This window comes from Lagenorhynchus albirostris, chromosome 6, assembly GCF_949774975.1.
Source record: "Lagenorhynchus albirostris chromosome 6, mLagAlb1.1, whole genome shotgun sequence".
NCBI classification, from domain to species: domain Eukaryota; kingdom Metazoa; phylum Chordata; class Mammalia; order Artiodactyla; family Delphinidae; genus Lagenorhynchus; species Lagenorhynchus albirostris.
In genome coordinates this window covers 118,074,551-118,096,700 of record NC_083100.1, presented here as the reverse complement: position 1 = coordinate 118,096,700, position 22,150 = coordinate 118,074,551, and the positions used below count along the sequence as shown (strand labels likewise).

The following is a 22,150-nucleotide window of genomic DNA, read 5'->3' as shown; positions in this document are numbered from 1 at the left end:
GTAAATTTGTACAGACTTTTGAAAATGATTTGGTAGTATTACCAAAGTTTAGGACAATGCATATCTATAGCCCAGAAAGTTTGTTCTTAGTTATATTCCCAACAGAAATGTGTATGTCTGCACACCAAAAGACATGTCTTAAAATGCTCATAACAGCATTATTTATAGTAACCCCAATCTAGAAGCCATTCCATATCCATCAACTCTAGAACTGATAAATTGTGAGATAATCATACAGTGGAATACTATACAGAAATAAAAATAAATGTATTCCTCAAACTGTAACGATGTGACTGAATCTCACAAACATGTTGAGCAAAAGAGAAGTCTGATTGAAACTCATATAATACATAGTATATGATTCCAGGCATGAAGACTCAGAAACGGGCAAATCTACTTTATGGTGTTAGGAGTCAGTGGTTGAAGGGAGAGTAAGTAATGGAAGGGGAGATCTAATTCAGCTTTTGTTGATAATGTCCTGTTTCTTGTCCTTGGAGGAGGTTACATGGTTGAGTTTCCTTTGTAACTGAGCTATATGGTTTATTTAAAATCAATGCACTTTTCTGTGTATATGCCATAGTTCAATTAAAATGTTTATTAAATGATTTAATGAATATATTTACTGTATCATTCAGGCTTCTGCGAGAAAACAGATGACATACTCAAACTTGGTAATTTGAATGAATTTACTATTGGGCAAGATGGAGGAATCCACAAGGGGTAGAGTGGTATCCCAGAGCCAGTGTGTGTGTGTGTGTGTGTGTGTGTGTGTGTGTGTGTGTGTGTGTGTGTGTGTGAGAGAGAGAGAGAGAGAGAGAGAGAGAAAGAGAGAGAGAGTTCTTTCTAAGAACTAGAAGGATGTAATGACAAGGCCACCTTGACAAGAGCTGTGTGACCTTCAGTGAAAGGACCCTGTAGGGAGGGGTCCAAAATAATGAATGCTGTGAGCCCTTGTACCCAGACTCCATCTCCTGCTGGCCCTCCCCTTGCAGAGCACAGCTGGAATCCTGGGTATGAGAACCTCTTGATGTGGTCCACACAGGCAGAGAGTGGGAGGGGGTGGAGGAGAATGGAGAGGGATGGGCAACTCAGCAGGTTCCTGTCCACCTACATTCTCCCATCAGTATTGGTGGAAAGCTTTAGTTGCAGCAAAATGCTTAGAAATAGTATCACTTATTTTTTAATTATCTTTTTTCAACCTCAATTATTTAAAAACTACTGACTTGATGTAATCATGGTGTTTCCTAAGTCTGATTGGAAGAGCACAGAGCTTCCAGGTGTTGAAACGGAGCTATAAGCTTCCCTCTGAGCTTTGATGTCAAAGCTGCTGCTGGATGTTTGCAGCCACATCCCTGGATCGAGTGGAGTTAGGGAAGATCGGAGGCCAGATTGCCCTGGTTCAAAGCAAAACTCCAGTACTCAGTTGCTTGATGCTTGTGGACACCTGTAGCATGTCTCAGTGCTCCCTGTAAGGAGGTTGTGAGGACTGAATCACCTCATACAGACAGAGGTCTCAGAAACAGCACCTGGTGCCAGATTGAGTGTGATGTGAATGGACAGTTTATGCTGATTGCTAAACAACTCAGGAAAATACAGGATGATGAAAAATGGCCTTGCTTTTGCTGGATTTAAAATGAAACTAGAAAGAATAGGACTTTTCTCATGAGAGGACACCTTGCAGACAATATAGTAATTGCACAGGTAATGAGATGCTCCCTCCTTTTGGTCCCAGGCAGTTGCCCTATGTGTGGTTAGTAGAACTTAACCCCTTGGTGACTCTGCTCATTGTTACCTTCAAATCTAACTCATCCCATGCTGCCTGTCCTACTTGCCCACCCAACTGCGGACTGGGAGCTCCCCAAGAGCAGGCTTAAGCTTGTACCCTGGAATCTCAATGCTTGGGTGAATGACAGGTTCAGTGGTAGATTTAAAACTACCCCCTGGACACCCACAGTATTTCTTTGCAACAGAAAGTCTTATTTGTGATAAATCTCATGTGGGTTATTTTAGGTAGTCGATGGCCAACACACATTAGATACCTCACCAAAGGAGAGAGGCAGGGTAGTTTCTACTCCATCCAGTACGCACAAGCCATTCATGAGTTTTTCTTGTTTGAAGGATGAATATGAGGTTTGTAACTGTTAAGATATTCTCTAGAGATGCATCCTGTGTGGCTTAAGACATATAGGTTATCTCATCCTAACTTCAGGTAGTGGATTTATCAGGACAGTATTGCTTTTGGTCAAAGGCACCTGAAAGGGCTTCCCTGGTGGCGCGGTGGTTGGGAGTCCGCCTGCCGATGTGGGGGACGCGGGTTCGTGCCCCGGTCCGGGAAGGTCCCGTGTGCCACGGAGTGGCTGGGCCCGTGAGCCGTGGCCACTGGGTCTGCGTGTCCGGAGCCTGTGCTCCGCAGCGGGAGGGGCCGAAGCAGTGAGAGGCCTGCGTACCGCAAAAAAAAAACAAACAAAGGCACCTGAAAAATGTCCAGAGCAGGACCATGTACAATATGTTCTGTATAAAAAGACTGCAAGGTTTCAGATAGAACACAGTCAAGTTGTATCTCTGAGCACATGAGACAGATCGACTTTTGGGGAGAGGTTTCACACATGGAGTTACCAGATATGTTTTTAAGTAGTGAAACCATCCCATTTGAAGACTGAGCACATGAGAGGAGTCCACCTTGGTGCAATGGAAAAACACTCTCACAGACTGGGGGCTGAATCTTGGTTTTGCCCCCAACAAGCTGTGTAGCCTGAAGAAAACCTTGGGAGCCTCAGAGTTTCCTCATGGGAGGGGTTGCTGCAAGGTGACCAGAGCTCCTTGCCAAGGAGGCTGCTTAACAAATGGTAGAAGTCCTTGCTCTGCTTTCCTCTGAATCATATTGCCCAGGGCTTTAGGAATGGGGGTAAAATGCCCTATTTAGCTCTTTGTTTTGCATTGAAACTTGGCCCTGTTGGAGATTCGAGTGAGCAAGTACAGAGCCACCTATCATAGGTTTTGTTTTAAGGAATGGCAGAGCTCTTGATGAAAGATTAATGCCCCAAGAGGGTGTTGATAGGAGTGCCACAGGATAAAGACAGCTCAGGTAAATGTTACTTTTTATCTTTATCCATCTCCACCCAACCGAAATTTTAATTTTTAGAAGAGTCTCAATGGCAGGTTGTTAGAATTTGTAATAGAATGTGAAGCTGGGAACTGTATTGTTCCTGTCAGCAGCCTTTTCTTCCAGCATGCTATAAAACAAATACCACTTCATCCTTTATCGCTGGGTGTCATTGAGGAGCCAGCACTGAGTGAGAATAGAATGGAATGTTATTGGCAGTGACCTGGGGGGACACATTAGAAGGTACTGCTGGGACTTCTCAGTGAAGGCACCAGGCATTGCCAAGCAGATGTACTTATGCACAGGCAGTTTGATTAGTGCCACTGGTTTCTGCAGGCAGTGTGATTAAAGTTAAGGGAGAAAGTGAGGTTTTGCCAGAGACAAGGAAGACTTCATTCAATTGCAAGACTTCATTCAATTGAAGGGAATTTTTTTGACACAATTAAACTCTGTGAATACAGAACCTATTATAAAGTTGGCTTCATGAGTACTATGACAGGAGTTTTGGCTGGAAGAAAATTCAGGCCTCCACAAATGATAAAGGAAAACAGAGTCTTACAGGAGCTTCTGTCTTCCTGTCCTGACTGGTATTTCTCTTATGATCATGGAAAATAACTTGTGTTTTTACTGAGTTTGAGAGATTCTTATTGCCATATAGCAGAGCAAACAATGAGATGCCATTTATGTTTGTAGAAAAGCATCATTCAGAGAAAGGGCAATTGGTGCAATATTTTCCTTACTGAGAATTTAAAGAAAAGACATGATGATCAATCAAGGAATCTTTAGAATAAAAATCAAGTAATTAACCAGCAGATGTGATGGATTAGGTAAGCAACTATCTGTCTTCAGTTCTGTGGTAGATGCTCTGAAGAGTTCAGACCAAAGTGATAAAGTCTAGTCAGGCAGACAAAGCTGCACACATGGAAAAATCAGGCATTCCAGCTACTTTGCTTAGAAAACTTCAGTGGTTTCTGTCTGTCTGCAGAATGAAGTCCTAGCACCTCTGCAAAAGGATAATGCACTTCCCAAGCAGGACACCTTTCTCACTTATTTTTTTTATTGTGGTAAAAAATATATATCATATAAAGTTTGTCATTTTATCTATTTTATCATTTTATCTCATTTTTAAACATCTTTATTGGAGTATAATTGCTTTAAAATGGTGTGTTAGTTTCTGCTGTATCACAAAGTGAATCAGCTATACGTATATATATATCCCCATATGCCTCTTGCATCTCCCTTCCACCCTCCCTATCCCACCCCTCTAGATGGTCACAAAGCACGGAGCTGATCTCCCTGTGCTATGCGGCTGCTTCCCACTAGCTAGCTATTTTACATTTGGTAGTGTATATATATCCATGCCACTCTCTCACTTCGACTCACTTCCCCTTCCCTGTGTCCTCAAGTCCATTCTCTACATCTGTGTCTTTATTCCTGTTCTGTCCCTTGGTTCTTCAGAACCTTTTTCTTTTTTAGATTACATATATATGTGGTAGCATACGGTATTTTTTTTCTCTTTCTGACTTATTTCACTCTGTATGACAGTCTCAAGGGCCATCCCCCGCACTACAAATAACAGTTTCATTTCATTTTATGATGAGTAATATTCCATTGTATATATGTGCCACATCTTCTTTATCCATTCATCTGTCGATGGACACTTAGGTTGCTTCCATAACCTGGCGATTGTAAACAGTGCTACATTGAACATTGTGGTACATGACTCTCTTTGAGTTATGGTTTTCTCAGGGAATGTGCCCAGTTCTCCATAGTGGCTGTATCAATTTATATTCCCACCAACAGTGCAAGAGGGTTCCCTTTTCTCCACACCCTCTCCAGCATTTATTGTTTGTAGACTTTTTGATGATGGCCATTCTGACCGGTGTGAGGTGATACCTCACTGTAGTTTTTTTTTTTTTTTTTTTGCGGTACGCAGGTCTCTCACTCTTGTGGCCTATCCCATTGCAGAACACAGTCTCCAGATGCACAGGATCAGCAGTCATGGCTCATGGGCCCAGCCGCTCCACGGCATGTGGGATCTTCCTGGACCAGGGCACGAACCCATGTCCCCTGCATCGGCAGGCGGACTCTCAACCACTGCGCCACCAGGGAAGCCCCCCTCACTGTAGTTTTGATTTGCATTTCTCTAATGATTAGTCATGTTGACCTTTCATATGTTTGTTGGCACTCTATATCTTTTTGGAGAAATGTCTGTTTAGGTCTTCTGCCCATTTTAGGACTGGGTTGCTTGTGTTTTTGATATTGAGCTGCATGAGCTGCTTGTATATTTTGGAGATTAATCCTTTGTCAGTTGCTTCATTTGCAAATATTTTCTCCCATTCTGATGGTGGTCTTTTAGTCTTGTTTATGGTTTCCTTGGTTGTGCAAAAGCTTTTAAGTTTCAGTAGGTCCCATTTGTTTATTTTTGTTTTTATTTCCATTTCTTTAGGAGGTGGGTCAAAAAGGATCTTGCTGTGATTTATGTCAAAGAGTGCTCTGCCTATGTTTTCCTCTAAGAGTTTTATAGTGTCTGGACTTACATGTAGGTCTTTTCTCCATTGTGAGGTTTTTGTGTATGGTGTTATGGAGTGTTCTAATTTCATTGTTTTACATGTAGCTGTCCCGTTTTCCCAGAACCAATTACTGAAGAGGCTGTTTTTTCTCCATTGTATCCTCTTGCCTCCTTTATCAAAGATAAGGTGACCATATGTGCATGGGTTTATCTCTGGACTTTCTATCCTGTTCCATTGATCTATATTTCTGTTTTTGTGCCAGTACCATACTGTCTTGATTACTGTAGCTTTGCAGTATAGTCTGAAGTCCAGGAGCCTGATTCCTCCAGCTCCATTTTTCTTTCTCAAGATTGCTTTGGGTATTTAGGGTCTTTGGTGTTTCCATACAAACTGTAAAATTTTTTGTTCTAGTTCTGTGAAAAATGCTCTTGGTAGTTTGATAGGGATGGCATTGAATCTGTAGATTTCTTTGGTAGTATAGTCATTTTCACAATCTTGATTCTTTCTATCCAAGAACATGGTATATCTCTCCATCTGTTTGTATCATCTTTAATTTCTTATATCAGTGTCTTATAGTCTTCTGCATACAGGTGTTTTGTCTCCTTAGGTAGGTTTATTCCTAGGTATTTTATTCTTTTTGTTGCAATGTTAAATGGAAGTGTTTCCTTAATTTCCCTCTCAAATTTTTCATCATTAGTGTATAGGAATGCAAGAGATTTCTGTGCATTAATTTTGTATCCTGCTACTGTACCAAATTCATTGATTAGCTCCAGTAGTTTTCTGGTAGCATCTTTAGGATTCCCTATGTGTAGTATCATGTCATCTGCAAATAGTGACAGTTTTACTCCTTCTTTTCTGATTTGGATTCCTTTTATTTCTTTTTCTTCTCTGATTGCTCTGGCTAAAACTTCCAAAACTATGTTGAATAAAAGTGGTGAGAGTGGGCAGCCTTGTCTTGTTCCTGATCTTAGTTGAAATGGTTTCGGTTTTTCTCCATTGAGAATGATGTTGGCTGTGGGTGTGTCATATATGGCCTTTAATATGTTGACATAAGTTCCCTCTATGCCTACTTTCTGGAGGGTTTTTACCATAAATGGGCGTTAAATTTTGTTGAATGCTTTTTCTGCATCTACTGAGATTATCATATGGTTTTTATTCTTCAATTTGTTAATATGGTGTATCACGTTGATTGATTTGCATATATTGAAGAATCCTGCATTCCTAGGATAAACTCCACTTGATCATGGTGTATGATCCTTTTAATGTGCTGTTGGATTCTGTTCGCTAGTATTTTGTTGAGGATTTTTGCATCTATGTTCATCAGTGATATTGGCTTGTAGTTTTCTTTTTTTGTGACATCTTTGTCTGGTTTTGTTATCAGGGTGATGATGGCCTCATAGAATGAGTTTGGGAGTGTTCCTCCCTCTGTTATATTTTGGAAGAGTTTGAGAAGTATAGTTGTTAGCTCTTCTCTAAATATTTGATAGAATAGGGCTCTAAAGCCACCTGGTCCTGGGCTTTTGTTTGTTGGAAGATTTTTACTCACAGTTTCAATTTCACTGCTTGTGATTGGTCTGTTTATATTTTCTATTTCTTCGTGGTTCAGTCTCGGAAGGTTGTGCTTTTCTAAGAATTTGTCGATTTCTTCCAGGTTATCCATTTTATTGGCATAAAGTTGCTTGTAATAATCTCTCATGATCCTTTGTATTTCTGCAGTGTCAGTTGTTACTTCTCCTTTTTCATTTCCAATTCTATTGATTTGAGTCTTCTCCATTTTTTTCTTGATGAGTCTGGCTAGTGGTTTATCAATTTTGTTTATCTTCTCAAAGAACCAGCTTATACTTCTATTGATCTTTGCTATCATTTTCTCCATTTGTTTTTCATTTATTTCTGATCTGATCTTTATGATTTCTCTCCTTCTGCTAACTTTGGGGTTTTTTGTTCTTCTTTCTCTAATTGCTTTAGGTGTAAGGTTAGGTGGTTTATTTGAGATTTTTCTTGTTTCTTGAGGTAGGATTGTATTGCTATCAACTTCCCTGTTAGAATTGGTTTTGCTGCATCCCATAGGTTTTGCTTGTCGTGTTTTCATTGTCTTTTGTTCTTAGGTATTTTTTGATTTCTTCTTTGATTTCTTCAGTGATCTCTTGGTTATTTATTAGTGTATTGTTTAGCCTCCAGGTATTTGTATTTTTAACAGATTTTTCCTGTAATTGACATCTTGTCTTATAGCATTGTAGTTGGAAAAGATAATTGATACCATACCATGCCATACTAAACAATAAAGAAGAATGACTATTGGTCCATACACCAACACTGAAGAATCTTAAAATAATTGTGCTGAATGGAAGCAGTCAGATAAAAAATACATACTAGGGGCTTCCCTGGTGGTGCAGTGGTTGAGAGTCCGCCTGCCGATGCAGGGGACACGGGTTCATACCCCGGTCTGGGAAGATCCCACATGCCGGGGAGCGGCTAGGCCCGTGAGCCATGACCACTGAGCCTGCGCGTCCGGAGCCTGTGCTCCACAACGGGAGAGGCCACAACAGTGAGAGGCCTGCATACCGCAAAAAACAAACAAAAAAACTATATGATTACATTTAAGAAAAGAGATGAATGGTTTCCTGGGGTGGGGTCTGGTGACAGGAGGCGGGAGAGGGAGAAAAGAACATGGGCATGAGTAAACTGCTGGTGTGGTGGATATATTCATTATCCTGCTTGTTGTGTTGGTTTCTTTGGTATATACATTACCCAAAATACAAATTGTATGTTTTAAGCATGTTCAGTTTGCAGAATATCAATTATCTTCAATTTAAGAAAGCAATCCGAAGATGAAGAATTAGTGTTTTAACAATTGAACTACATCTATAACTCTGTTTATTTGTTTTTCAGGGTGGATTGCTATTCTGGGTGCCATCTGGTTGCTAATTTTAGCTGATATCCATGATTTTGAGATAATTCTACACAGAGTAGAATGGGCAACCCTTCTATTCTTTGCAGCACTCTTTGTTCTGATGGAGGTAAGACATTAGTTGAACTTTTGCAATATGATCTTGTCTGATTTTTAGATTTCGCATTTTGTTTAGTGAATGAAGAAAGCCCAAAGTCTGTAAGTCTTTCTACATATTCACTACGTGGAAAATTATGGGGGTTGAAATTAGACTATTTTAAGTTAAATCAACTTTTATCTCAGGCACCTAAATATTATTTAATAAATTGATTTATTTGGTTGCTGTTTTTTTCTTGAATAATGTTTGTGGTTCATAAACTTGTTCTAATTTCATTTGTTACGAAGTACAGTAGAATTTACTCTAATTTTGGGGCAAAATGACTTGTTACAGAAAGTACAGGGAAATGTTATTTTGATGATCTATTCCATTTTGTGTAATATTTAAGTAAATATTCCGTTATGATGGAAAAGGCTACATCAAAGAAAAGAATGAATAATATGTATTGCTTTATTTAGTTATAATTGTTGTTACAAAATTATTCACAATACTTTTTAATCTTGAGACTTCATTTATAAACTTCTGTCCTCCTCAAATGCAAAGCTTTACTGATGTACAAGACTACTACTCCCCAAAGGATCCAAATGTTTCACATTAATTACCTTAATTAATTACCTTAATTTATTGATGACAGACCCATTCAATATTCATTATTCTCTTGATTCAGACTTTGGCTTTTTTTCCCTAATTTTTTAAAAACAGGTCCCTTGAATCATTGAAATCTATGTCTTTAACTCATAATGGATTGCATAGATGTGTAATCAAATGACTCACATAGGCCCTACAAATATGTCAGGGAGTCATGAATCATATTCTACTTCATCAGTTTCCTACTCAAAAACTTCACCTTTTCTATTCTGAGTCTTCTTTACACACAGTATATGAGGACTACTGGGGGGAAAATTCTGGTTACTGTTTCATGATTGGCTTTTGAGAGTCCCTGCCTCAATTACATGCTTATTCAAGGTGTAAATTGCTATCTCATCTGGGTTTTTGGCATATTGTTCTCAATGACATATACTTCTCTTTGGCATATACTTCTCTTTGTCTTGATGGGATAAACACTGGAATTTTTAAAGCAACTTAAAATATAATTTATATATCATAAAATTCACTCATTTTAACTTTACAGTTTAATGATTTTTAGTAAATTTTGAACGTTTTATCCCTATGACCCTTACACCAATTTATAGTCAATTCCAGCTCTTAACTCCAGCTCTAGGCAATCACTAATCTTTTTTCTATCTATTGATGTGCCTTTTCTGTACATTTCATCTAAAAGGAATCCTATACTGTGTACCATTTTCTGTCTGGTTTCTTTAAATTAGAATAATGATGTTGAGGTTCATCCATGTTCTGGTATATATCTTAGTCTCATTTTGTTTTATTGCTGAATAGCATTCCACTATATGGATATACCATATTTTATTTACCTATTTTCATAAACATCTGTGTATATTTGTGTATGTCTTTATGTGGACATGTTTTCATTTCTTTTAGGTAGGTGTTAGGTCTTATCATAAGCTTAGCTTCTTAAGAAACTGCTTGGGACTTCCCTCGTGGTCCAGTGGTTAAGAATCTGCCTTCCAATGAAGGGGACGTAGGTTAAATCCCTGGTCGGGGAACTAAGATCCCACATGCTGCAGAGCAACTAAGCCCAAGCACCACAACTACTGAGCCCAAGCACTCTAAAGCCCATGCGCCACAACTACTGAGCCCGCATGCTACAACTCCTGAGCCTGCATGCTCTGAAGCCTGCGTACCACAACTAGAGAGGCTGCACACCTCAACTACTGAGCCTGCGTGCTCTAGAACCTGCATGCCACAACTAGGGAGAAGCCTGTGCACTGCAACAAAGAGCCCGCATGCTGCAGTGAAAGATCCCACATGCCACAATGAAGATCCCACGTGCTGCAGCTAAGACTCAATGCAGCCAAATAATAAATAAATAAATATTTTTTAAAAACTGCCAAAATGTTTTTCACAGTGGCTGTACCATTTTATATTCCTGTCAGTAATGTAGTAGATTCCAGTTTCTTTATATCCTCCCTGTCACATAATACCATTCTTTTTGATTATAGACATTCTAGTAGGTGTGAAAAGGTATTTAATTTTTTAAAAAGCAAATATGAGGAAAATCCTTTTGAACCATGCTTTTCTCTGTAGTAGCTGCACCAGTTTACACCAACAGTGTAGGAGGGTTCCCTTTTCTCCACACCCTCTCCAGCATTTATTTTTTGTAGACTTCTTGATGATGGCCATTCTGACTGGTGTGAGGTGATATCTCATAATTTTGATTTGCATTTCTCTAATAATTAGCTATGTTGAGCATCTTTTCATGTGTCTCATGGCCATCTGTATGTCTTCTTTGGAGAAATGTCTCTTTAGGTCTTCTGCCCATTTTTTCAGTGGGTCGTTTGTTTTTCTGATATTGAGCCGCATGAGCTGTTTGTAAATTTTGGAGATTATTCCTTTGTCTGTTTCATCATTTGCAAATATTTTCTCCTATTCTGTGGGTTGTCTCACAGAATGGGAGAAAAGCTTTGCTGTGCAAAAGATTTTAAGTTTCATTAGGTCTCATTTGTTTATTTTTTCTTTTATTTCCATTACTCTAGGAGGTGGGTCATAAAGGATCTTGCTGTGATTTATGTCATGGAGTGTTCTGCCTATGTTTTCCTCTAAGAGTTTTATAGTGTCTGGCTTTATGTTTAGGTCTTTGATTTATTTTTGTGTATGGTGTTAGGAAGTGTTCTAATTTCATTCTTTTACATGTAGCTGTCCAGTTTTCCCAGCACCACTTATTGGAGGGGCTCTCTTTTCTCCATTGTATATTCTTGCCTCCTTTGTCCAAGATAAGGTGACCATACACCATATGTGCATGGGTTTATCTCTGGGCTTTCTATCCTGTTCCATTGATCTATATTTCTGTTTTTGTGCCAGTACTATACTGTTTTCATGACTGTTGCTTTGTAGTATAGTCTGAAGTCAGGGAGCCTGATTCCTTCAGCTCCATTTTTCTTTCTCAATATTACTTTGGCTATTTGGGGTCTTTTGTGTCTCCATACAAATTTAGAAAATGTTTGTTCTAGTTCTGTGAAAAATGCCATTGGTAATTTGATAGGGATTGCACTGGGTAGTGTAGTCATTTTGACAATATTGATTCTTCCAACCCAAGAGCATGGTATATCGTTCCATCTGTTTGTCATCTTCGACTTCTTTCATCAGTGTCTTACAGTTTTTGGAGTACAGGTATTTTGCCTCCTTAGGTAGTATATAAAGGTTATAAATGTGTGTTATATTTTTTGATGCTATTTTGAATACAATTGTTTTCTTAACTTTATTCTGATTGTATATTAACATTACATAGAGATACAATTGAGTTTTTAATATTAACATTGTGTCCTGTGAACTTGCTCAACCCATTTATTAGTCTAGTAGCTGTTTAGAATTTTCTTTCATGTCATACGCAAATAAAGACATTTTAATTTCTTTTCTGATTGAAATGCCTTTAACTAGCTCACACTCTCCTCCTCTCTCTCCTCCAAATACCCTCCTTTTCCCTTCTTTTTCTTTTTATCCTGTCTTGTTGGCCAGAACCTCTAGTTTAATGTTGAAGTGATGAGTATTGACATTCATACCTTTTTTCTGATCTTAGGGGAAATGTATTCAGTTTTTCACCATTATGCATAATGTTAGATATAGGGGTTTTTTAAAAAATAGATATCCTTTATTAGGTTGATAAAGTTAGGATATAGTCCTAGTTTGTTGTGAAATTTTATCAGTAATGTATATTGGATTTTGTCAAATGTTTTATCTGTATCTATTAAGATGACCATATGATTTTTAACATTGAATCTATCAATTTGAATCTATTAATGTGGTATACTACATTAACTGTTTTTCAGCTGTTAAATCTACTTTGCATTCCTGAAGTAAATCTCACTTGGTCATGGTGTATAATAAGTTTTTGAGGTAGATTACTATTATTTTGTTGAGAATTTTTGCATCTACATTCATGTGGGATATTGGTCTACATTATTATTTTTATGTGATATTTTGTCTGGATTTGGTATGAGCATAACACTGAATGAATATAACAGAATGAGTTCAGAAGTATTCTTTGTAGAAGAATTTGTGAAGGGCTGTTTTTAAATATTCAATAAAAGTTTCCAGTGAAGCCATTTGGGCCTGGAATTTAAATTGTGGGAAGGTTTTGTGTTTGATTTTACTAATTCAATTTTTTAGGCCTATTCAGGTATAACATTTCTTCTTGAGTAAATATTGCTAAATTTTATCTTCTATGAACTTGTCTATTTCATCCAAGTTTTCTTAATTTTTGGTATAAGTTGTTTATAATATTGCATCTAATACTTTTTATTTCTGTGAAGTCATTAGTGATATTCCCTTTTCCATTTCTGATTTTGATGATTTGTGTCTTCTGTCTGCTTTCTTGATTAGTCTAGGTAAAGTTAGAAAATTTTTTGATCTTTAAAAAAATGAAATTCTAATTTCATTAATTTTCCTTTTCTCCATATTAAATCATTGGATAAACTCTTACATTGGAAATATGTTCTTTATTTTTTTTTTTAAGCTGGGAATCCTTATAGACCCTAGTTTCTAAGATTTAGTTTGTACTGCAATTCATCTAAAAATGTCTATTCTCTCAGTGACAAAGATATTTTGTTTTCATTATCATCCTCTTCTTCCTTTATAGAAGTGTATGTCCTTAAAATTCCCAGCCTTTAAAAACTTTCTCAGGTTACTCAACTAGCCAGAAGAAAATCAATTTCCAACAAGCTTCTTTTTACTGAATTCTCGGTCCCTGGTTTCTTCTTGCTCCCTTTGACACATAGGTCTTCCTATTTTATTTTATTATTATTATTTTTAACATCTATAATGGAGTATAATTGCTTTACAATGGTGTGTTAGTTTCTGCTTTATAACAAAATGAATCAACTATACATTTACATATATTCCCATATCTCCTCCCTCTTACATCTCCCTCCAGCCCACCCTGTCCCACCCCTCTAGGTGGTCACAAAGCACTGAGCTGATCTACCTGTGCTATGTGGCTGCTTCCCACTAGCTACCTATTTTACATTCAGTAGTGTATTTATGTCCATGCCACTCTCTCACTTCATCCCAGCTTACAATTACCGCTCCCCGTGTCCTCAAGTTCATTCTCTATGTCTGCATCTTTATTCCTGTCCTGCCCCTAGGTTCTTCAGAACCTGGTTTTTTTTTAGATACCATATATATATATATATATATACATACATACATACATACATATATATGTAGTACACTGTATTTGTTTTTCTCTTCCTGACTTATTTCACTCTATGACAGAGTTTAGGTCCATCTACCTCATTACAAATAACTCAATTTCATTTCTTTTTATGGCTGAGTAATATTTCATTGTATACATGTGCCACACTTTCTTTATCCATTCATCTGTCCATGGACATTTAGGTTGTTTCCATGTCCTGCCCAATGTAAATAGAGCTGCATCGAGCATTGTGGTACATGACTCTTTTTGAATTATGGTTTTCTCAGGGTATATGCCCAGTAGTGGGATTGCTGGGTCATATGGTAGTTCTATTTTTAGTGTTTGAAGGAGCCTCCATACTGTTCTTCATAGTGGCTGTATCAATTTACATTCCCACCAACAGTGTAAGAGGGTTCCCTCTTCTTCACACCCTCTCCAGCATTTATTGTTTCCAGATTTCTTGATGATGGCCATTCTGACTGGTGTGAGGTGATCCTTCATTGTAATTTTGATTTCAATTTCTCTAATGATTAGTGATGTTGAACATCCTTTCATGTGTTTGTTGACAATCTGTATACTTTCTTTGGAGAAATGTCTAATTGGGTCTTCTGCCCATTTTTGGATTGAGTTGATTGTTTTTTTGATATTGAGCTGCATGAGCTGCTTGTAAATTCTGGAGATTATTCCTTTGTCAGTTGCTTCATTTGCAAATATTTTCTCCCATCTCTGGGTTGTTTTGTTTATGCTTTCCTTTGCTGTGCAAAAGCTTTTAAGTTTCATTAGGTACCATTTGTTTATTTTTGTTTTTATTTCCATTTCTCTAGGAGGTGGATCAAAAAGGATCTTTCTGTGATTTATGTCATAGAGTGTTCTACCTATGCTTTCCTCTAGACATTTTACAGTGTATGGCCTTACATTTAGGTCTTTAATCCATTTTGAGTTTATTTTTGTGTATGGTGTTAGGGAGTGTTCTAATTTCATTTTTTACCTGTAGCTGACCAGTTTTCCCAGTGCCACTTATTGAAGTGGCTGTCTTTTCTCCACTGTACATTCCTGCATCCTTTATCAAAAATAAGGTGACCATATGTGCGTGGGTTTATCTCTGAGATTTCTATCCTGTTCCCTTGATCTATATTTCTGTTTTTGTGCCAGTACCATACTGTTTTGATTACTGTAGATTTGTAGTATAGTCTGAAGTCAGGGAGCCTGATTCCTCCAGCTCCGTTTTTCTTTCTCAAGATTGCTTTGGATATTAGCAGTCTTTTGTGTTTCCATACAAATTGTGAAATTTTCTGTTCTAGTTCTGTGAAAAATGCTCTTGGTAGTTTGATAGGGATAGCATTGAATCTGTAGATTGCTTTGGGTAGTATAGTCATTTTCACAATGTTGATTCTTCCAATTCAATAACATGGTATATCTCTCCATCTGTTTGTTTTATCTCTCCTTCTGTTTGTATCATCTTTAATTTCTTTCATCAGTGTCTTATAGTTTTCTGCATACAGGTCTTTTGTCTCCTTAGGTAGGTTTATTCCCAGGTATTTTATTCCTTTTGTTGCAATGGTAAATGAGAGTGTTTCCTTAATTTCTCTTTCAGATTTTTCATCATTAGTGTATAGGAATGCAAGAGATTTCTGTGCATTAATTTTTTATCCTGCTACTTTTCCAAATTCATTGGAATGCAAGAGATTTCTGTGCATTAATTTTTTATCCTGCTACTTTTCCAAATTCATTAATTTTTTATCCTGCTACTTTTCTAAATTCATATCCTGCTACTTTTCCAAATTCATTCCTGCTACTTTTCCAAATTCATTTCCAAATTCATTCCAAATTCATTGATTTCTGGTAGCATCTTTAGGATACTCTATGTATAGTATCATGTCATCTGCAAACAGTGACAGCTTTACTTCTTCTTTTCTGATTTGGATTCCTTTTATTTCTTTTTCTTCTCTGATTGCTGTGACTAAAACTTCCAAAACTATGTTGAATAAGAGTGGTGAGAGTGGGCAACCTTGTCTTGTTCCTGATCTTAGTGGAAATGGTTTCAGTTTTTCACCATTTTGGACGATGTTGGCTGTTGGTTTGTCATATATGTCCTTTATTGTGTTGAGGAAAGTTCCCTGTATGCCTATTTTCTGGAGGGTTTTTACCATAAATGGGTGTTGAATTTTGTCAAAAGCCTTCTCTGCATCTATTGAGATGATCATATGGTTTTTCTCCTTCAATTTGTTAATATGGTGTATCACATTGATTGATTTGCATATATTGAAGAATCCTTGCATTCCTGGAGTAAACCCCACTTGATCATGGTGTATGATCCTTTTAATATGCTGTTTGATTCTGTTTGCTAGTATTTTGTTGAGGATTTTTGCATTTATGTTCATCAGTGCTATTGGCTTGTAGTTTTCTTTTTGCTTTGACATATTTGTCTGATTTTTGTATCAGGGTGATGGTGGCCTCATCGAATGTGTTTGGCAGTGTTCCTCCCTTTTCTATATTTTGGAAGAGTTTGACTAGCATGGGTGTTAACTCTTCTCTAAATATTTGTTAGAATTCGCCTATGAATCCATCTGGTTCTGGGCTTTTCTTTATGGGAAGACTTTTAATCACTCTTTCAATTTCCATGCTTGGGATTGGTGTCTTTATGTTTTCTATTTCTTCCTGGGTCAGTCTCAGAAGGTTGTGTTTTTCTAAGAGCTTGTCCGTTTCTTCCAGGTTGTCCATTTTATTTGCATATATGTCTTGTAGTAGTCTCTCATGATCCTTTGTATTTCTGCAGTGTCAGTTATTACTTCTCCTTTTTCATTTGTAGTTCATTGATTTGAGTCTTCTCCCTTTTTTTCTTGAGGAGTCTAACAAATGGTTTATCAATTTCGTTTATCTTCTCAAGAACCAGTTTTTAGTTTTATTGAACTTTGTTATCATTTCATTCATTTCTTTTTCATGTATTTCTGATCTAATGTTTATAATTTCTTTCCTTCTGCTAACTTTGAGGTTTTTGTTTTTCTTTCTCTACTTGCTTTAGGTGTAAGGTTTGGTTGTTTTTTGAGATGTATCTTGTTTCTTCAGGTAGGATTGTATTGCTATAAACTTCCCTCTTAAAACTGCTTTTGCTACATCCCATAGGTTTTTGGTCATCATGATTTCAAAGTCATTTGTTTGTAGGTATTTTCTGATTTCCTCATTGATTTCTTCCGTTATCTCTTGGTTATTTAGTAGTGTATTCTTTAGCCTCCATTTGTTTGTATTTTTTACAGTTTTTTTCCTGTAATTGATATCTAGTCTCTTAGTATTGTGTTTGGAAAAGATACTGGATACAATTTCAATTTTCTTATATACACCAAGGCTTGATTTGTGACCTAAGATATGATCTATCCTGGAGAATGCTCCATGAGCCCTTGAGAATAACTTGTATTCTGTTGTTTTTTGATGGAATGTCCTATAAATATCTATTAAGTCCATTTGATTTAATGTATAATTTAAATCTTGCATTTCCTTATTTATTTTCATATTGGATGATCTGTCCATTGGTGAAAGTGGGGTGTTAAAATCCCTTATTATTATTGTGTTACTGTTGATTTCCCCTTTTATGGCTGCTAGCATTTGCCTTATGTATTGAAGTACTTCTATGTTGGGTCCATAAATATTTACAGTTGTTATATCTTCTTCTTGGATTGATCCCTCGATCATTTTGTAGTGTCCTTCTTTGTCTCGTCATGATCTTTATTTTAAAATCTATTTTGTCTGATATGAGAATTGCTACTCCAACTTTCTTTTGATTTCCATTTGCATGGAATATATTTTTCCATCCCCTCACTTTCAGGCTGTTTATTTCCCTAGGTCTGAAGTGGGTCTGTTGTAGACAGCATGTATACATGTCCTGTTTTTGTATCCATTCAGCCAGTCTATGTCTTTTGGTTGGACCATTTAATCCATTTACATTTAACATAATTATCAATATGTATGTTCCTATTACCTTTTTCTTAATTGGTTTGGGTTTGTTATTGTAGGTCTTTTCCTTCTTTTGTGTTTCCTGCCTAGAGATGTTCCTTTAGCATTTGTTGTAAAGCTGGTTTGGTGGTGCTGAATTCTGTTAGCTTTTGCTTGTCTGTAAATGTTTTAATTTCTCCGTTGAATCTAAATGAGATCCTTGCTGGGTAGAGTAATCTTGGTTGTAGGTTTTTCCCTTTCATCAGTTTAAATATGTCCTGCCATTACCTTCTCTCTTGCAGAATTTCTGCTGAAAGATCAGTTGTTAACCTTATGGGGATTCCCTTTTATGTTACTTGTTGCTTTTCTCTTGCTGCTTTTAATATTTTTTCTTCGTATTTTATTTTTGATAGTTTGATTAATATGTTTCTTGGTGTGTTTCTCCTTGGATTTATCCTGTATGGGACTCTGTGTGCTTCCTGGACTTGCTTGACTATTTCTTTTCCCATATTAAGGACGTTTTCCACTATAATCTCTTCAAATATTTTCTCAGTCCCTTTTTTTCTTCTTCTTCTGAGAACCCTACAATTCGTATGTTGGTGCATTTAATGCTGTCTTAGATGTCTCTGAGACTGTCCCCAATTCTTTTCATTCTTTTTTCTTTATTCAGCTCTGCAGTGGTTATTTCTACTATTTTATCTTCCAGGTCACTTATCCGTTCTTCTGCCTCAGTTATTCTGCTATTGATTCCTTCCAGAGAATTTTTAATTTCATTTTTTGTGATGTTCACCTTTTTTTAATTTGCTCTTTAGTTCTTCTAGGTCCTTGTTGAACGTTTCTTGTATTTTCTCCATTCTATTTCCAATATTTTTGATCATCTTTACTGTCATTACTCTAAATTTTTTTTCAGGTAAACTGCCTATTACCTCTTCATTTGTTTGGACTGGTGGGTTTTTACTTTGCTCCTTCATCTGCTGTGTTATTTCTCTGTCTTCTCATTTTGCTTAACTTACTGTGTTTGAGGTCTCCTTCTCCCAGGCTGCAGGTTTGTAGTTCCTGTTGTTTGTGTGTCTGCACCCAGTGCATAAAATTGATTCTGTTGATTGTGTAGGCTTCCTGGTGGAGGGGATTGGTTCCTGTGTTCTGGTGGATGTGGCTAGATCTTGCCTATCTGGTGGCCAGGACCGTGTCTGGTGGTATTGTTTTGGGTGTCTGTAAATATATTATGATTTTAGGCAGTGTCTCTGCTAATGGGTGGGTTTGTGTTCCTGTCTTGGTAGTTGTTTGGCATAGGGTGTCCAGCACTGTAGCTTGCTGGTCATTGACTGGAGCTGGGTCTTAACATTGAGGTGGAGATATCTGGTAGAGTTTTTGCCATTTGATATTTAATGGGCCCAGGTGGTCTCTGGTTGACCAATGTCCTGAACTTGGCTCTCCCACCTCAGAGGCTCAGGCCTGATACCTGGCCAGAGCACCTAAACCCTGTTAGCCACCAGGCTCAAAAGTAAAGGGAGAATAAAAAATAAATTAATTAATTAAAATTATTAAAATTTAAAATATTTTAAAAATTAAAAAGTAGTAAAAAAGAATGAAAGAAGAGAGCAACCAAACCAAAAAACAAATCCACCAATGATCACAAGTGCTAAAAGTATACAAAAAAAAAAAAAAAGGACAGACAGAAACCTAGGACAAATGCAAAAGCAAAGCTATACTGACAAAATCACACAAAGAAGCATATACATACACACTGACAAAAAAAGAAAAAGGAGAAATATATATATATACACATATATATGTATGTAAAAGGAAGAGAGCAACCCAATCATTAAGCAAATCTACCAATTATAATAAACTCTAAATACTAAACTAAGATAAACATAAAAACAGAAACAAATTAGATGCAGAAAACAAACCCCAAGTCTACAGTTGCTCCCAAAGTCCACTGCCTCAATTTTGGGATAACTTGTTGTCTATTCAGGTGTTCCAGAGATGCAGGGTACATAGAGTTGATTGTGGAGATTTAATCTGCTGTTCCTGAGGCTGCTGGGAGATATTTCCCTTTCTCTTCTTTGTTCGCACAGCTCCCGGGGTTCAGCTTTGTATTTGGTTCAGCTTTGGATTTGGCCCCACCTTTGCATGTAGGTCATCTGAAGGCGTCTGTTCCCTGCCCAGACAGGAGGGGTTAAAGTAGCACCTGATTAAGTGGCTCTGGCTCATCCAGGCTTGGGGGGAGGGAGGGGTATGGAAGGCACAGCGAGTCCATGGCTGTAGAGGCCGGCGTGACGTTGCAACAGCCTGAGGCGTGCTGTGTGTTCTCCCAGGGAAGTTGTCCCTGGATCACAGGACCCTGGCAATGGAATGCTGCACAGACTCTGGGCAGGGGATGTGTGGAGAGTGACCTGTGCCTGCACACATGCTTCTTGGTGCCTGCAGCAGCAGCCTTAGTGCTCCAGCCTGTCTGTGGTGTCTGTGCTGATAGCCATGGCTTGTGCCAGTCTCTGGAGGTTGTATAAGTGGTGCTCTGAATCTCCTCTCTTCATGCACCCCAGAACAATTGTCTCTTGCCTCTTAGGCAGGTCCAGATTTTTTCCTGGACTCCCTCCCAGCTAGCTGTGGTGCACTAGCCCCCTTCCGGCTGTGTTTACACAGCCAACCCCAGTCCTTTCCCTGGGATCTGACCTTCAAAGCCCAAGCCTCAGCTCCCAGCCCCAACCTGCCCCAGCCAGCGGGTGAGCAGCCAAGCCTCTTGAGCTGGTGAGTGCTGGTCGGCAACGATCCTCTGTGCAGGAATCTCTCCACTTTGCCCTCTGCGCCCCTGTTGCTGCTCTCTCCTCCCTGGCTCGGAATCGCCGCCCGCCCCCCGGCCCAGCCCCCATCTCCATCAGTGAAGGGGTTTTGTAGTGTGTAGAAACTTTTCCTCCTTCACAGCTCCCTCCCAGAGGTTTGGGTCCCATCCATATTCTTTTGTTTCTGTTTTTTCTTTTCTCTTTTGCCCTACCCAGGTACATGGGGAGTTTCTTGCCTTTTGGGAAGTCTGAGGTCTTCTGCCAGAGTTCAGTAGGTGTTCTGTAGGAGTTATTCCACATATAGATGTATTTGTGGGGAGTAAAGTGATCTCCACGTCTTACTTCTCCACCATCTTGAAGGCCTCCCTGACCTTGTATATTTTTATCTTCAATCCTTTTTTCTCCCTTATCTGAGTTGATTAAGGGTTATGTTAAATTTGATTTCCCACTTCTTGGCAGTTACATTATCTTTTAGTGGTTTACTCTAGAGATGACAGCTTATATTCTTAACTCATCAAGGGTAAACGTTAATTGTTACTTACACTCTTCAACTCTATTTTCTTTAAACACAATTCCTCTACTATATCCAGTACCTGTGGATTCTCATTCTTGCATGTTGGTGGTATATCCAAATCTGTTTTGGTTATTTCTGCTCTTGTTCATGTTACTTGTCTTCTTGCATTCTTGATGACCCTAGATTATAATTTTGTTACTTGATCTTAATCTGTGGGACTCTTGGGAGGCTACATTTGGGGTTCTTTCTTCCAGAAACTTCTTTTGTTTGCCTCTGCTGGATGCCAGGGGATAATATTTTCAGCCTGTTTCGAGGCTGTCAGTGCAGTGTGAGAATCCCTGTTTCAGCCTACAACCTTGCTGCTGCTCACACCTCAGTGCTCTGACTTCAGCCCTTGGTTGGCATCAAGCTCAAGGCAATTTCATCCTTCCTTGCCATTCAAGTTTGCAGCTCCCAGCCAGCTGCAAGAAATATTTTCATGGGAAGGGAGATTCCTTGGAAAACATTACATTGTCTTGCTAATCCAGTAATGCCCTAAAAGTGTGTTTTATCCAGGGTCTATTTATTTAGCTGCAGAAGGGACCTTAAGACCTCCTAGTCCCTCATTTTGAAAAAAGTAGTGGCATTGATTTATTGTATTTGTCTAATTTCAGTGGAACAGGGATGTCAGATCATTGCTGAACCAGCTTTTTGCAACTAGTCACTGCAACAGAAGGATAATTATGTTTCATATTGTGAGAGATTTACATCGTATTATACAATCATCTTTTCGCTATATAAATTGATGGAGGAGACAAGTGATGCATATAATCTTCAACTATACATAAACTTTAGTTTGCTGAAGTGTAGAGTATATATTATATATTTACAACTTTAGATTTGATAGAATTAGATGTTACATAGTTATTTGTCATTTTATAAAGGAGTATCTATTGGCTATTTGTATTTTCCTCATATCTTGACTTTCTTTTTTTAAACATAGTCAAGCTGATGTTTTCAGTATTTGTAATCATTCATTATGATGACATCACAG

The 22,150-nt window shown here is 37.9% G+C and overlaps 1 protein-coding gene across 1 annotated transcript in view; it reads left to right on the top strand.

The window, feature by feature from the left end:
* Positions 1–22,150, top strand: part of OCA2 (OCA2 melanosomal transmembrane protein) — a 245,408-nt gene that overhangs the window by 164,615 nt on the left and 58,643 nt on the right. Inside the window, exon 20 of the mRNA XM_060151549.1 lies at positions 8,506–8,633. Coding sequence (XP_060007532.1) covers positions 8,506–8,633 — 128 coding nt within the window. The remainder of the gene's footprint in view (positions 1–8,505; positions 8,634–22,150) is intronic.